The 17,968-nt window shown below is 37.5% G+C and overlaps 1 protein-coding gene across 1 annotated transcript in view; it reads right to left on the bottom strand.

Annotated features, from left to right (window-relative positions):
• Window positions 1-17,968, bottom strand: part of MEI4 (meiotic double-stranded break formation protein 4) — a 211,541-nt gene that overhangs the window by 135,639 nt on the left and 57,934 nt on the right. Inside the window, exon 3 of the mRNA XM_029944995.1 lies at window positions 16,826-17,361. Coding sequence (XP_029800855.1) covers window positions 16,826-17,361 — 536 coding nt within the window. The remainder of the gene's footprint in view (window positions 1-16,825; window positions 17,362-17,968) is intronic.

Here is a 17,968-nt window from a genome sequence, read left to right as displayed (position 1 = left end):
CCGTGTGCCTTGTAACTCATTTCTTGGAAACTCCCACAGAGTAGTCCACTAGAAGGTAAGAAGGAGAAATAGGATTAATGAGGGTTGCCTAGGATGGCAACTGAACAGAACCCAGTTTGTCGATTATATTTTCTTCTTTATTTATCATAAGGTATAAAAGGAGAAATCATGCAAGTAAACATGACACTCTGAGAAACCAACCCAGGGCAAGTCCATTTGACATGTACATTTAACAATGATCAGCATCTAGCCATTTGCTGTAACTCACCAGACTGCTTCAAAGAGCTTCTTAATAACCCCTGTGATTGAACTGTCGTTCTGCCAGCCTTAATTGACACTCTTCCACCTAAGAATGTACAGTATTCTTCAGTATGAATTCCCTTGGTATTTAATTAATTCATAGAAATTAAACTTCATGTCCTTAAATTAAAAATGCATCAAGGAGATACAGTAATCTATTTTTAAATAGCATTTGTCCATAAACAGAAAATCTCTCCTGGTTGCCGAATCATGTTATGTCAACCCCAAAGTTGACAAAACAACCAGCATGAGATGGGATGCTCAGCGCACGGTGTTTCCTCAGTAACAACTTAAGCCGGATGACACATAAACATCACACTGAAAGATCAGTGCTCATTCCAGCACCTGAAAACTTCAGGACCCGTGCTAAATCACCTAAGAAATCTATATTGTGGTGTTTCAGTTACTGAATGGTGTGTGCGTGTTGCTTTTTAAATATACTGCCCCTCTAACTTAGTAGTTCTGTATCATATTAAGCATTAGAATCACCTATGAAACTTTCAAAAGCATCAGATGTCTAAAGATTCCATTTTAATAGGCCTGGTGGGGAATTCAGGCATCAAGATTTTTTTTTAAAAATAGGCTAAGGACTACTTCTAATTTCATGTCAGTTAATAGAAATTATTTGAAGACAAGCTCTATACTAAAGTTGTCTATAACTCTATCCAACTTGATTTCTCTTAATGATTTAAGATTAGTTCACTATAAAAAGGAAGTTTCAGTACTGCTTTCTAGGGAATTCATCACCTGGAAGAAGACTGAAACCAAGTAAACACCAATAAACATACATATATTTACAACTAACTGCATACAAATCTTGGTGTAAAAGTAGCAGGTAGTAGTGTTTAAGTGTTCCGATTTTATTATTTGAATTTACTTATAAGTGATGAAAGTATCAGATTGGGAACATCTACTTCCTAGTATTTTGTTCAATCTGGTGAGTTTCAAGAAAAATTGCTCATCATAAAATAACAGAAATATTCATGAAAATGGCTAAAATAAAAATAACCTTTTCCTTTGAACAAAAATTGATCTCATATTTTAGAATAACAAGGTAAAACTCCAAGTGAAGGAAATTAAGAGACCTTTCTAAGCCTATTCTTTCAATTATTTACAAGGCCAGAAATGGAATATATATTATTGGTGTATTTCCCATATTCCTTAGCATCTTAAATTATTATAGTCATGTAGAGAGATCAGCCTCATCAGATTCTTCATGGTTTTTATTAAGACTCATGGAAAGAAAATGAACACATCTGAAAAATAAAACACGCTATATATAATAAAGGAAGGTATACTGTTAAAAAATCATTTTGCCATTTGTCCCTTTTTTGCCCGTAAGTGTACACCTGTCACAGATTAAGCATATATTACTTATGCTTACACTTACCTGCACCCCAGCTCCTACTACTGAATTCTTTCTCTTAGATAAACCTAAGTTCATTGTGTTTTGTGATTGCTAGGGAATCAGGAGAAGAAAAACCCACCATAGTTGAGATGGTGTTCGCTGGAATCTATAGAAAAGCTTTTTTTTTTTTCTGTTCCCCAGACAAATGCATTCCAGAAGGCTACACAAAGCTGCAGTTGACTACAATATAAGTGTGGGGGACAGATTTACAAAGAAGTTTAATAGCCCCTTCTGAACTTCTCTAAGGATGGCTTACTACCGCATTGCATGTGTTATATTTACTCAGCCACAGACTGCTATAAATATGAAGTTTCTAGGCCCTTAATTAAAAATAGTAAGTAGTTGTACATATCTTCACTAAGTTATTCATTCAAAACTCATATTCAGTTTGCTAACTTTCTGGGCAATGCCTATAGGAGCAATGATCACAGGTCTACTTCAATCATAGCTACATGCAACAACCATTTGGATTATAGATGATAATAAAGAGGCTGAAACAGTGAAATTAGAGTAGTTGCTCCAATCTTCCTTTATTTAAATCTCAGCTGCCTACTTCCCTTTCCCCATAAAGGCCATCTGATTTCTCCCTTCTAGATTTCTTCTCTTATCAGAACAGGTAGGAGGTTTTCAGGTAGGAGGGTTCAAGATGGTGGTGTAGGAAGATCCTAAGCTCACTTTGTCCCCTGGACACAACAAATGTACATCTACATATGGAATGATTTCCTCAGAAAAAGCTCTGAAAATTGGATGAATAGCTTCCACAGCAAAGGATAAAAGGATATCACTGAGCCAGGTAGGAGTTTCAGAGACAAGGTCTCACCAAAAAAGAAAAACCCCACTCCAGCAGTGTCCATCCATAATTGGAAAGGATCTCAAAAATATGAGGATTTCTTCCAAAAGTGCTTGTGAACTAATTCTTTTCCTCCTTCTCTCTGGAAGCATATAAATCTTTTCTTTATCTAAGTATTCTGAAATTGCACAGTGATGGTCTTAACATAAGTCTATTTTTATCCAAGTACAGAGTACTTGGTAGGCTTTCAATCTAAAAACACTTTTAGGAAATTCCTTAAATTGTATCTTCAATTATTTCCTCTTGTTTTCTCTAGTTCTCTTTTTTGGTAAGTCCTATTATTCAGTTGTTGGGCTCCCCAAATTAGCCATCTACTTTTCTTCCTTTTGTTCTCATATTTTCTGTTTTCACTCTTTTTTGGAAGATTTTCCTACCAAAATATCCAAACATTTTTAAACTATTTATTTTGAGAGAGAGAGAGCATGAGCAGGGGAAGGGCAGAGAGAGAGAGAGAGAGAGAGAGAGAGAACGAACCTCAAGCAGTCTCCACGCAGTCAGTGCAGAGCCCGACATGGGGCTTGATCTCACAAACCATGAGATTACCTGAGCCGAAACCAAGAGTTGGACACTTAGCCGATGGAGCCACCAGTGCCCCCAAATCTTTTTTAAAAATGTTTTATTTATTTATTTTGAGAAAGAGATAGAGCAAGCATGAGTGGCAGAGGGGCAGAGAGAGGGAGCGAGGGAATCTCAAGCAGGTTCCCTGCCATCTTGGAGCCCAATGGGGGCTCAATCTCACCAATGGTGAGATCGTGACTTAAGCCAAAATCAAGAGTCATATGTTAACCGACTGAGTCACCCAGGCACCCCAAACCTTTATGTTTTCACTATCATATTTTTATTTTTAAAATAGTATTTTTTATTCCCTGAAATTTTTATTTTAAAGCACCATTTTCTTTGTTCATCGTTGCAAAACATGCTCTTATCTAATAATATTTATATGTGTGTAAATATTCATATACATATATATTATGTATTTTTTATTTTTATTTATTTATTCTTAATTTAAGCTTGGCATCTCTGCTTGCTCTCTGGTTCCACCAAGTTGTTTCCAGGATCTAACTTCCATATTAGATGCTTTCCTCAGCAGTCTGCACATCCTGCACAGTAAGAGCAAGGGCTGAAAGCTCTGTGCATACGGGTGATTTGTGGGTGGAGTCAGTGCATGTCAAGCTGTCCTACAGGAGACCTGGATGCTTGGTTCCAGAGAACCTCTGATGTCAGTACGGTCCTGTTTTTCCCCTTGGGGTATTCAGTTTTCCCAGAAAAGCCTTCCTGCTTTTTCTTCAGGTTGTGGGAGAGGCCTAGCCCTGCCACATGAGGGAGGAGAGGGCATCCAGGGTTCTGAGTTCTTCCAAAGCCCACTTCTGACCAGTTCTCGTTTTACCCTCCAGCACCTGGCCTCCATTCCCTCTCCTGGAGGTAACAAGTAGAGCTAGTGTCTGAATTTTTTATTCTACTGTGTAATCCTAATGTGTAAATCAGGTTGCTTAATGGCTCTCCCAACTGTTCCTTTATGATACTGTTTTCTTGGGTCTGATGAGGTATTTATCAATTGTCTGAGTCCTTTCTAGTTTGCAATATTTTGTTGCTGTTGTTTGGTTTCTTGTTTTCCCTAGATGTCTATGCCTTTATAAAAAAAAAAGTCCTTTACTATTGTTTTAATGATGTAGGAGCCAAATTAGACATCTGTCCTCAATCTATCAACTTCAATGAGAAATCTTCCAGTATGTATGTCTATATATTGTTCTCTAGTATGTATTTCAAATCTATGTACCCATTCCCATTTCTTCTTCTCCCACTACTATCACAAGCCACCATCCACGCTCACCTCAACTGCTACATGGCTTAAATGGTTTCTCTAATTCTTCCTGTCTCTCTAATCAGTTATCCCAATGGTATCCAAACTGAGGTTCTGCAACCTAAATCAATGACTTCCCATTATATATCATATAATAAAATCCAAACTCATTACCGCGGCCTATCCAAAAGAAAGTTTGAGCTACGAGTTGCAGAATCTCCAACTCAAACCAACTCACTTTAAAGGCTTAATAAAATGCAATGATTCCTCTGATAAAAAATGCAGAGAATGGGGCACCTGGGTGGCTTAGTTGGTTAAGCGTCTGACTTCAGCTCAGGTCATAATTTCAGGCCTTGTGGATTCAAGCCCCAAGTCGGACTCTGTGCTTACAGCTTAGAGCCTGGATCCTGCTTCAGATTCTGCATCTCCCTCTCTCTCTCCTTCCTCTGCTTGCATTCTGTCTCTCTCTCTCAAAAATAAACAAATGGTAAAAAAAAAAAAAATGCAGAGATTGACTAGGCTACAGGGTTGATGTAACCTGGCTATGGCTTGGAATTACTGTGATTCTCTGGGCTTTATTCTCCTTTATACTCAATCTTCAGATGGCACCAAGATGACTGTCAGAGTTCTAGCTTTACACCTTCACCAGATTGTAGCCAGAGGAAAAGAGAGAGAATTGCTTCCGGGAATCTCCTAGAGAATGAGAAGCTTTTCCAGAGGACCAGAGGAAGCCTCTCCTGGTGGCTCATTGGTCTGAAATGCCTAGAAGTCTATTCCTGGCATGGTAAACAAAATTAGAATTATCCTCAGACCAAGAGGTTATGAGGACAGATGCATGGCCTGTGTGGAGAAAGGGATAGATATCTTAATAAAATCAAAGAGTGAAAATGAATGCTGTGAGATGTGGTAGGCTGAAAAACAGTCCCCAGAACATATTCACATCAAGTCCCTGGAACCTGTGAATGTCACCATATTATTTAGAAAAAGGGTCTTTGCAGAGGCAATTAGGATAAGGATCTGGAAATGAAGAAATAATCCTGCATTGTTTATATAGTTCCTAAATGCCTTTGTAAATATGCTTAGAAGACAAAGGCATAGGGAGATTAGACACACAGTGGAAAAGACAGTATGAAGAAATAGAGATGCAGCCACAAGCCAAAAAAAAAAAAAAAAATGCCAGCAGCCATCAGAAGTTAAAGAGGCAAGGAACCAACTCTCTCCTAGCATCTCTGGAAGCATATGGTCAGATCAACACTGTTTTAAAAGCCATCAAGTTTGTGGTAATTTGTTTCAACAGCCCTAACATTAATACAGCAGGCACCTTACCAATCCATTACAGTCTGTATTTTTCTACTCATTATGCAGTTCTCTGCCCTTCACTCTCTCACCCTGAGCACATTGCCTCCCTTCAAGAAATTACTCAAATACATCCTGTCTCAGTAACACGTTATGACCACTGTCTTGAGAGCCCTTACTCCAAGACTTGAGTCTCGCTTACAAGTCTCACCAATCTGAATTATGTCTGCTTTTATTCTCTCCCACTGTACCCTGTTCATTTCTCTTTTATGTCAGTTTACATCACTTGCTCATTTATTCAATGCCTCTCTAGATTATTAGTTACCCTTGGCAGGGACTCATCAGTCTGCCAGATTATATCCAGCATCTATGGGGCGCCTGGGTGGCTCAGTTGGTTGAGCATCCGGCTTTGGCTCAAGTCATGATCTCATGGTTCGTGGGTTTGAGCCCTGCGTCAGGCTCTGTGCTGACCACTAGCTCAGAGCCTGGAGCCTGCTTCAGTTTCTATGTCTCCCTCTCTCTCTGTCCCTCCCCTGTTCACGCTCTCTCTCTTGTCTCTCTTGTCTCTCAAAAGTAAAATGTAATAAATAAATTAATAAATAAATCCAGCATCTATGACAGAACCCAGCACATGAGAAGAGTCCCAGGTTTCATTTTAGAGGCCTGGCCCTGGAAGAGCACCATGGAATAAAAGACTAAGAGGGTTAATGGTTGATCTCTGCAGGCTCAAAATGTTCTGCTTTAAAACCATTATGCCTATAAATAAATGAGAAGCAATTTCATGTTCTCAGAAATGTTTGATTTTTCCAGGCCTCGCATCTGATAGCTATGATTTAAGTTTTCCCAACTCTTATAAGTATTGATAACTATGGGCAGAGCAGGGAGAGGAGTTACTTTAAGCAGATTCTGAACTCAATAGAAAAACTGAACTAAAAACTGATAGCTTCAAAATCTCATTTATATAGCTTCAAGAAAATTTAAAATGTATTTCACAATATTGTTACAGCAGAGAGGAAAACATTTTTATTTTTATGTAGTCACAAGCAAAACCACAAAGTTTATATTCAATTAGAAACTAGATTCTATATGTGGTTATAAAGTTTTAACAGATTTGTTATTTATAGCCAATAAAGAAAATGAAAACAAGGAACAGGTGATCCTATAATGTAGTACACAATGGTGTTTTTTTTTTCTTTTATGCTTTCTGCAAACATAAATCTCTGCGCCAAATAAATGCATCAACTTACCTAAACAAACTATAAATATTCTCATTATAAAATTGTGAGACATATCGGTAAGGTCTTTGATTTCTAACATTTTTTAACCCACAAATTGAAGTCAAAATTGATTTCTTTTGCATTTGGGACAAAACTGTATGTAATTTTGTTTTAAAATAAGTCAGAGGAGCACCTGGGTGGCTCAGTTAGTTAAGTGTCTGGCTCTTGATCTTGGTCACTATCTCACGGTTTGTGGGATTGAGCCCCATGTGGGGCCCCATGCTGACAGCACAGAACTGGCCTGGGAGTCTTTCCTCCTCTCTCTGCACCTCCTCTGCTAATGCACACGTGCTCTCTCTAGCTCTCTCACTCTCACTTGCTTCCGTGCGCGCGCTCTCTCTCCAACCCCCCCCTCAAAATATGTAAACATTAAAAAATTAATTAATATGGAAATAAGGTATAGTAGAATGAGGGAAGTATTTGTGGTCCTATACATAGGTCTGAGACCCGAGTCTTCCATGACCGGTTAATTAAGTACTTTAAGTGACTCCCTCGATTTTTTCATCTATAAACTGAAGATAGTAAAAACACCCATGACACAAAGTTGTTGTCGAACAAATAATAAACTTAAGATGAAAGTGCTTTAAAAACCATAAAGTATAATATGAAGGCAGACTCCTGCTAATTATCTCAGGAAGAGATATTGGATTGTAAAGTATACCTTCAAAGAACCAAGTTCTGTTCTATCTATCTCCTTCCTCTGCATCAGCACTGAAAGTCACTGTCCTGAAAATCCAAAAAGTGTTTGATTTATACACTGACTCAGTGATCAAAATAAGTATTAAGATTTGAGTTTCTGATACAACTTGTTTCCATAAATGCTTATTAAAGTACAACTATAGAAACACTAGCTCCGATTTCTCCTTAAATACAGCTATGCACAAAGAGGAGATGAAGCATGGAGCAGGCCTTAACCTTCGATTCCACTTTTATTTCCCCAGGAATATCCTAAAACAAAACAAACTGTGTGCAGCCTTAAAAATCCTTGAGGCAAACTGCCAGAAAATGATGAACACCTATGACAAAAACAAAAGCAGCAGAACATAAGACTCTTTGGAAAAGTTAGCGCAGGAACAAAAGCCTATGTCATTACAAAAATGATGTCCTAACTCACAGCAGAGAAACTGGTAACAAATATTGCTACTGAAACAGAATTAAAATTAAAAGTTAATATGCCCTACTGGTTGATACAATTATGCATGAATGAGCTTTAAGATACAACCAAGAGGTACACATTGCTGGACCAAGAAATTTGATTTCATGAACTGTATCTTCAGATGTACCCATATACTTCCTGAAGGCCATATCACTGGTGATCTAAGCAAAAATGGTAGTCTAAGAGGGACTTGTCAACTACAAAATCCTACAAAATCAACTAAGATGAGAGATATAACCCAACCCAGCTCTATAGGAAGGGATTGGTGCAAAGGATAAGTGAAACCATGACACTCAAATAGTTCATTTACAGTGGATTTTCTATGATTAAAGTAGAAAAAAGTACATGATGCTTACTAAGCTCATCAGTCAGTGGGCAGCTGTGACTGTGGATGGATAGTGACATCACAGAGGACACCAGATATCTGGTACACAGAGGTGCCTCAGGAATGCTATTAGAGTGCCAATAAGACAGAGCTGCCGTGAGGAAGGTTCTATATACAAAAATTTGATAAAAAGTCAGAAGATGGTATTTAAACATATAAGGGCATATGAAGTATCACTTGTCATTTACTTTGTCCTATTTTCATTTCAAAAAAAAAATACCTCATATACCGAGGGTGATATTCCTCAGACACTCCTGACTACCTAAGAACAAAGGAAAGGGGTTTAAGTGCTTGTCATGGTAATGTGGGAAACTAAAACAAACGAAAAATTAAATTCCCTTAGAGTATATAGTCCATTGACAAGTCCTTGAGATGGGAAGAATGACCTCCCTCTAGGAGCTTTGATGCCTCAAGGATGACACTTTCCTGGAAGCAAAAGAGCCTTAACTCAACATTATCCCAACCTTGAGGATTCTGTAAGTCTACTTCCTTTATCTCAACTCCCTCAATGGCCCCCATATACATCTAAATGGTCTCATGACTGGGGTTTTATAAACAGTAATAAATGGTGTTTCCCTAGAAACACTCTGCCCCTCAAGGTCCTGGGAACCTTGCTTCCAAAATTCCATAGAGACTTACTCTATCCCTGACCCCCTCCCAACCTAAGGGTATATAATGAGTTACTCCTCACAACCCCAGTGCAGCTCTTCCTGCCCGTGGGTCCTGTCCCCACGCTTTAATAAAACTACCCTTTCTGCACCAAAGATGTCTTCAAGAATTCTTTTTTTGCCTTTGGCTCTGGACCACCCCACCATCACCCCAAAACTTCATCACTAGGAGGTAGTCATATTTATTATCTCCATTTGTAGATGTGGAACTTGAGGTTAGTTAACTTTTCTAAGGTGACAGCTAATAAATAAAAGTTGGGGATTCTAACCTAAGCTATTAATCTCTGTGATGAAAACCTTTGAAAAGTAAATATTTTTTAAACCCAAGCCATACTAGATAAGCTGAAATAAGACAGCATGTGGCAAATTGAAAAGTGAATAATGGAGATAATAACCACTCCAGAAGTTTAAAAGAGGAGACCGTTTTTGGATCTGTTTGATAAGAAATAATTTATGAGTAAAGCAAGATTTGAGCCATGTTTTGAAAACTGGGTAGAATTTGGATGAAAAGAAAGGCTTTATTTGAGCAAGGTGTGCCAATCAGTCCAAATGATTTCCCAGATGTTTATTCTGAGGACCACAACTTCCTTTCAGAATCATATAAAAGCTATAAGCACCTGCCTCGGAAAAAGAACACATGCTTCCACATGCAAAATTACTCATACAATCCTAAATTGTTCACCTGAAAACACACAAGTATTTAACAAAACATACAAGAGCCTTAATGACCTGGCCCTTCTCCATGGCCTTAGGCTCATTCAGCACTAAGTTCCACTCCTTCCCAAACCACCCCTGTGGACATTTCAGGGCTCTCCGGGCTTCCTCTTGCCTCCCTGCCTCTTCCCAAGCAGCTTCCATGCCACTTCTACAACTTATCTGTCAGGTGGCCATTTTATATCTAACCATTTTTCCAGATGCACTCAAGGCACCATAAAAACCTTAAAAATGAAAATTATATCAACTGAGGTGAAGAAATCAAGACCATAAGAAGATATAGGCAAAGAAACTATAAACATTTTATATCTTATTGATATAAAACAAGAACTAGAGGCCATAAAAAGGAACAATCAGAAAAATAAGACTTACGGAAACTAAAAATATTTCAGCAGAAATAAAAATTTCAATGGTTGGCTAGAAGAAAAAGTGGAGGAAATGTCCCAGGAAAAACAAAAAATAAAAAGAATAAACAGTAAAAGAAAAAATAACTTTAGGGGATCAGACCAAGAGCTGTTCTAGAAAAAGGGAAGAAAGAAAAGAAGACAGAACTATACAAGAAAAACTAAAAAAAAAAAAAAAAAAAAATTCAGAACCAAGGGTAAAATCCCAGATTCAAGGACCCACTAAGGACTCAAGAAAAGGAATTTTAAAAGACCCACACCAAGGTACATCATCCTATAGTTACAAAACAATAGGAATAAAAGAGATGCTGAGTGCTTCTGAGGGTACGTGAAGGTGCAGAGTAAATCACATTCAAGAAATTAAAATCCCAATTACACTGGAATTCTCATCAACAACACTGGAATCTAAGTAGAAAAATGTCTTAAAGTATATGGAAAAGTGATTTCCAACCTGGAAATCCATCCTAAACCATCAATAAAGTTTGAAGTTGGAATACAACATTTGAAGCAAACAGATATTTTAAAAGATTATATCCCATGAACCCATTCTAAATTAGCTCATAAAGAAGGTGCATCACCAAATGAAGTTATGCTGGGAGCCCACCGGCCTTGCTGGATGACACGGTCACAGTAAGGAAATGGCAGACGGGCAGGGCTCCTGCCATGAGAGGCGGAAACTGGCATCTCCTTCTGCTACTCCTGCTCATGTGAAATTAAGCCTGTTGCTATTGATTAGGCCTCACAATGTTCCAAGTCAGACCGGTATTCCCCACACAGATACCTCATGGGAAGAAGCATATTCCCACCTCTAGAAAGAGGAATTTATACAAAGCACTGCAGATGTTTGTCAAAAGGCTCTTCTATTGAGCTTCACAAACTTAAGACATGGATAATAAAGGGGGTTAAAGAACACAAGAATAATATTAACTCTGGCCTGGAGATAAAGAGCCTAACAGGAAATAGAAACAAACAAGAGCCAGGCATAAGTTACTTCACATACATATGCTAATTTGGTGCCCATTGTGAGGATAGGTAAGAGTAGTTACAACTTAAACCCATATGCAAAGTCCAGCACCAGATGTGCCCCTAGGGCACTTACACCTTCAACATCAAAGAACAAGGTTGACAAAAGGTTTACTTACTAATCATCATGAATACATTCTTCCTCTTGTGAACCAAACAGAAGGCCTCCTAGCCTTGTTTTTGACTGAATTTTAGCGTTATTGTTATAAAATATGTTTGCTATCTGCTCCTCACTAAAAACTTCTTGTTATCTTCTTAGTTGTAAGATTTACTACCAGTTCAAACAAATGTATATGTTATTTGCTTTTCACTGAGAATATCCTGTTTTCCTATTATGTGTAAGTTACCTCACTGTAATCAGAATAGTTCTGAAAAAATGCCTCTGTAAAACCTGTTTATGCACCCTTTTCAAAGTATCTTTATCACTGAGAATTATTTGTAAAAATTCCACTTTTTGATGTCATGTTAACACATAAATCTATAAATAAAGGCACAAAACCTGGCAAGAGAGAGATGCCAGATTGGTGATCAACCAGGCTCTCTCACCGCCATTTTCGCCAACGCCGACGCCTCCTTCAGGGGACCCTGGACCAGCGGGAGCTGGACTCTGGAAAAGTTATAAACCAGGAAAAGTAATAATATGAAATCCAGGGACTATGAGACATGACACAAGAAAGCAGCAGAGGGAATTCCAGGTGGTGATTAAAGGAAAAAAAGTACCTGGAGTAACTCTGTGCAGCACAGGCCCTGATTAGAACAGGAAGATTAAGGCTCCAGAAGGTGCATCTTTAAAAATAAAGATCGAATTGATAAATGGCTTAACTTGTTTGGCCATACTAAGAGGATGTTTACAACCCTAGCAAAGTATTTGAAAAAAGAATTAATTATGGGTGCTTAGAAAACAAAGCAATGGTGGTGGGGGCGGGGAATTATTCTAAGTAATTTTCTTTTTAAAAAACAGTTATACAAAAAGGAAATAAAATCACTCTATTATATGTCTCAATATTGATAAAATTACATACTTAATAGAAATATGTAATATTGATTTGACGAAAACTTACGGTAAAACCTCTGTTTGGAGAGCAGGTAGAGAAGGACAGCTATGTAAGACAAATTTTTATCTTTCACGATTCAAAGTGAACATATAAAAAATAAAATTACCAGGGTGCTTGGCTAGTTCACTAGGTAGAGCCTGTGATCCTTTTTTTAAAATTTTTTTAAATGTTTATTTATTTTTGAGAGAAAGAGAGTGTGAGCAGGAAGAGGCAGAGAAAAAGGGAGACACAATCCCAAGTAGGCTTCAGGCTCTGAGCTGTTAGCACAGAGCCTGACGTGGGGCTCAAACTCACGAGCCGTAAGATCATGACCTGAGCTGAAGTGGGATGCTTAACCAGCTAAGCCACCCACAGGCCCCTAGAGCATGAGATTCTTGATCTCAGGGTTGTGAGTTCGAGCCCCACAAAGGGCAGAGAGCTCACTAAAATATATATTAAAATGAATGAATGGATGACCTGAGAAATAGCACTGTAGGATTAAAAAAAAAAAAAAAGAGGTCTAAATGGTGGCAGAACAGAAGTAAAGATCTGGTGGTGCTGGTCTCTGAGGGGTGGCACTAGGGAGCTGGGGTGGGGGATTGTACAAGCAGTATCTGCATTGATCCTAGAATCGGATCAATGTTTACCAAATTTGAGATTTTTGAGGAGAGACAATGAAGAGAGAAAGCAGAGCCACATTCAACTCTCATACTAGGTTCTAGTGTTCACAGTGCTAACTAGCTTGGTGGCCTTGGACAAATCTCACTAAGCCTCATTTTTCCTATCTAACAAATGGCAAGGATGCCATCTCACTGAGTTATTGTATAAATATATAATGACGTGATGGATGTGAAAACACTGTAAAAATATTTAAAATAGTGTATTATTTCCTATTGCTGCTGTTAGCAAACTACCACAGTCTTAGTGCTTAGTGCAACACAAATTTATTCAGCCACAGTTCTGGAGGGCAGACGTCTGAAGTGCACCTCACTGGGCCAAAATGAAGGTGTTGCCAGAACTGTATTCCTGTGGAGGCTCTCAAGACAAATTCATTTCCTTGCCTGGGCCAACCTGCATTTCTAGACGCATGGCCTCTTCCACCATCTTTAAAGCCTATGTCTTCAAATTCCCCTCTGATCTAGACACAACTACTCTCGTGCCTCGCTCTCTCTTACAAACACCCATGTAAGTATTTGGCACACATGGTGTCCAATCTAATCTCATCCCAAGGTCAGCAGCCTTAACTCCCCACCCCAGCCCCTCATACAACATAAAATATTCACAAATTCCAGGGCTTAGGATGTAGACATCTTTGGCAGGCCACTATTCTGTCCACCATACATATGAAAGATTCTAATTTAATATCTACTTGGCAGTCAATTTTTTATTTTTTTTCAGCACAACTAATATGTCCAAGAGTTGATTTATGTTTAAGAAATAAGAAACTGAAGAGAAAGTTTTCTAAGTAATTTACTACTATACTTCTGAGATTTAGCAACATATGCTAAGTTCCTGAAAGCTCAAGGATAACTATACATTTTGATATTTACCTTAATATAATCTTTCCCATCTTTCAAAATGAAAATTTAAGACAAAGAGACCATTGCCAAATTTCAATAGAATCATAACCATTCTGTTGTTAAACCTCTACGACAGTATCCTGGCCTGTGAAAAAGTAAGTGGAAGAAATACCTAATCGTAAAAATAGACACATTTTGGGGTCTGGAAATATAGGAAAGGTCAGGCTATCAGTCAAACAAAGGGCATTAAATACCTCAAAGGCAAACATTCCTTACCCCAAGGCAAGTATTTAAGTGAGAGGTACTTGCCATGCTGGGGCCTATAAGTAGAAAATAAGTTAAGTCAAGACTGCTTCCAAGGACTCCTAGAGCAAGCCCAGCGCAGACCTCTGTAAGCCATCTGGTATCTTCTGTACCTGTCAAATATGTCACTGTGAATTACACTTTATAGTCCCACACTAATGCTTATCCTAAAAATATGATATAGGCATAGCACTAAGATAACAATTCCTAAACATTTGTTATTAAATGAATATAGTGCATATTATAGCACAAAATAGCACAAAAATAAATGGGATTTATATCCTAATCTGAAAAAAATCACAAATCATACATATTTTCCCCAAACTTATTAGTAGTTTCAACCAAGCTAAAATTAGGGAATTATTCAAGACAATTTCTATGGTATCTCATTTCAACCTATTTCTTGATTATATACAGCCCTGACATAAGTGTCATTCACAACAATAACCTCAAGATTTTGAAAGACACCAACTTCTTCTTGATCATTAAAAAGAAACTAAGCTATGGTTCGAATAATTTTACTACTAAATGTATCAAGAACATGTAAAAGATACATATGTGATTGAAAACCTGGCTATAGGTGAATTATAAATACAGAATTCAGTCTCAGTTCATTCCACAACTTTTCCTATTTCCTATCACACTGCACAAACAGAAGTTTACTTTTACAAAATCAATAGCCATGCTCAAGTTTCTAAGCAATACAGTTTAAACACTTCCAATCTATGGAAACAAGGTTTTTCCAAAGAAGCAAATTTTTTTTCTAACCTATGGATTTTTTTGTTTTAATCAATCAAAATAGTATCAATGAAAAAGATGCAGTTGATAGGAACTAGCCTAGATTTCACATCAGAATATATTCTTTCTTGAAACTAAAAAAGACAAAAAAGCATTTATAAAGAGCATTAATTAAAGATTTTTTTCTAGTAAAGTTTTGTGAACATATCTGGATGACGATGATGATGACAATAATGACAACAAAAGTTTGAATGACAATCTAAGAAGCTTTAATTGGTAAGAACAAAAAGAGAGACATCATTAAAACTTATTTATGACTTATCATCCTAATTGCGAATGCAGTGAATATTATGATTCTACTTTGTCTAAATGCAACAATTACCTCTCAAAAAAAAACCAAAGCCATTCATTCACTCAGTCCCCCACTGCAGACCAACTATTCAACAACAGCTGCACCATGACGAATGGAAGAAAAAAATTTACTTCAGATCCATCTATATCATCACAAGATTCTTCTACTTACGCCCTTCCTTCCATACCAGTCCCAAGGCTACTCTAGTATAGCCTAATCTTTAAGTGAAAGACTAGACTGAAAAAAATATATGCATCATCTTGTAATTGATAAAGAATCAGCTCCTTCCAATATTTGGAAGGTTCAAAGTCAATATAAAACCTGTTAAGTAGTTTTAAAAGAATGCAAAAATATATTAAGAAATATTAAGTATGAGCTATTTATTAATGGTTAAGAAACAGATTATATACCTTGGATACTACTATGAAAAATCTGATATTTAATTCCATATTGACCATGTTGGGTAGAAAATAATTTCAGTCTGCCAGACAGAAAATTCAGTATCTTTCACAAATGCCAAAAGCTTAATTGTCAAGTTTTCTATAATACGAATCAAATCATACAGTAACAGAGAAGAATAGATGTATGTGCGACAAATTAGGTGATTAGTTCAAATTTTGTCAGCGTTTTAAAAGTTCAGGTAAAGCCTACCCTGTACAACATTCAGATAATGGCACTGAGGACAAACACTTGACAATGACGTACCAGAAGAAACAATGTCTAACAAACTTTTTCCTATAGTGAAATACAGTTAATAAGTTAGACCTTTTAGTCTCCTCTGTGGTATTTTTAGTAGTCAATTAGAAGGATTAAAATGCAAACAAAAGATCAGATAGGAAGAAAGATAGGAAGTAATACAAAAAAGAAACTATCCATTATGTCTCAAGAGCCAAACCACAAAACGATGTCAGGTTACCTCAATGTCACCTGTAAAAAAAGAATCCCTGAGTCAACCTTACTAAGCTTTGTTCAATAAATAAGAAAAAACATAATAAAGCCAGATATTATGTGTTCTTCAGCTGATTTGCTCATTTAATCCACAACTGCAGAGGGTCCATGGGGTATTATGCCACTTACAGTGGAAATTCTAAAAGAAGAGAAAAATATTCTTTGACCTCCAGGCATCTGCTAGTCAATGTCAGAAAAAGAACAAATTCAATATAGTGCAGGTAATCCATCATGAGGAATTTAACACTCAGAGAAGTCGTAGATTGGGAAACCATAAATGCTAGTGGTTTATTGTTTGTTTTTGAAAAACATTGAGACTTTTTGAGCACTAGGAAGTAAACGTAGGCAGGGGGAAACAAAAGAAGATAAGACCTCAAGGATACCAATAAAAAACAGGGCAGATTGTCAAAGTAGAGATGCATAAGCTGGAAGGACGCATCTATGAAGAGAATGATGCCGTAGCAGCCAGAGGCCAGAGAAGGGGACAGGACACTGGGAGAGCTGCAGATGGCTGCAAAAGAAGGTCTTGACTGGAGACTCTGAAGCCCCAAGTCTAAGGGACAGCAACTGACATCATCCAATGGGAATGTTCACAAAAAAAAAAATACAAACATATTATTTCATGAATAGAAGAGATTTTACACTTACCCGATTTATATGGCTGCTCTGTAAGATAACCTGTAGTAGGGTTTTCTCAAATTCTTCCAACTTCTTGGAACACTTTTTAAGAATATGATCGGATAAGTTACAATCACTGATCAGTCCAGCTAAAGTATCAACAGCGTCCGCCCAAAAGCTTGAAAAAGGAAATTTGGGTTTACGGTAAAAAGTGATCAGGCCATCCAGCAACTGACAAACAGAATAAGATACTGTGGAGAAGTCATTTTCAAAGTGGCTTAAGTCTGTTTTCAGACTCCCTGATCCTTTCAAGTTCTTCAGTTCAAGCAGATGTTGCAAGAATTGCATGTGGGAAGACAGAGGGTTTTCCAGAGTGGCACAATGTCTTCTCACGATAGGCAGCGGTAGAGAGGGTGTGGGGGTGCAGCTCTCCACAAAATTCTGGGACGCCTCTGAAGGTTCACTTCTCTGCTCATTTGATAAGTCACACCCAGAATCTTCCAGCAGATTTAATGTATTTTCAGAACTGCTAGGTTCCTGAGCCTGCAATTGGGAAGATGGGTCTCCTGAAAACAGAAAAGAATAGAGGTGTTATCATTCTATTGCTAAAATTTCTTCATATAAAAACTAGACATTTTTTTCTAACTTAAAATACTAAATGAACCATGCAGATACATATTAAGCATTTAAAAAACAGTAGTATAAAAAATCAAATAGAAGAAAAATTATGACAGAAATTGCTTAAGCTGACTATAGAAAGATCTTTCTCTTTACTAATAGAAAGCAAAGGTGATTCCCCCATATATTTTGAGGTCACTATCTTTCATTCAACTATGTGCCATGCTTGAAAGATACAGAGAAGAATCCACAAGACCAGAAGGAGGTAACTACAAAGCAATACAATGTATCCAGAGATAGAGATTTGCTTAGGGCCCTATGAAAACAGAAGGACCACTGAACAGCACACCCTGGCTGGATTAGTGCATCCTGGAAGAGGTGAGGGTAGAACTAATTTATAAAGCATAAGTAGGAGCTCAAAGCGAAAAGTTAGGGGAATGCAGGAAGAGAATTCCATATACCAAAGGGGTAACAGCTAAAGTACAGACTTAAGAAGGAAAAGCAAAGCACTGTGTATATAAGGACCCACAGTGGGTCCTTGATGTTCATTTACAG

Source organism: Suricata suricatta, chromosome 7 (assembly GCF_006229205.1).
Source record: "Suricata suricatta isolate VVHF042 chromosome 7, meerkat_22Aug2017_6uvM2_HiC, whole genome shotgun sequence".
NCBI lineage: Eukaryota > Metazoa > Chordata > Mammalia > Carnivora > Herpestidae > Suricata > Suricata suricatta.
Note: the sequence above shows the minus strand (reverse complement) of the source record. Positions and strands in the feature narration are given on the sequence as shown.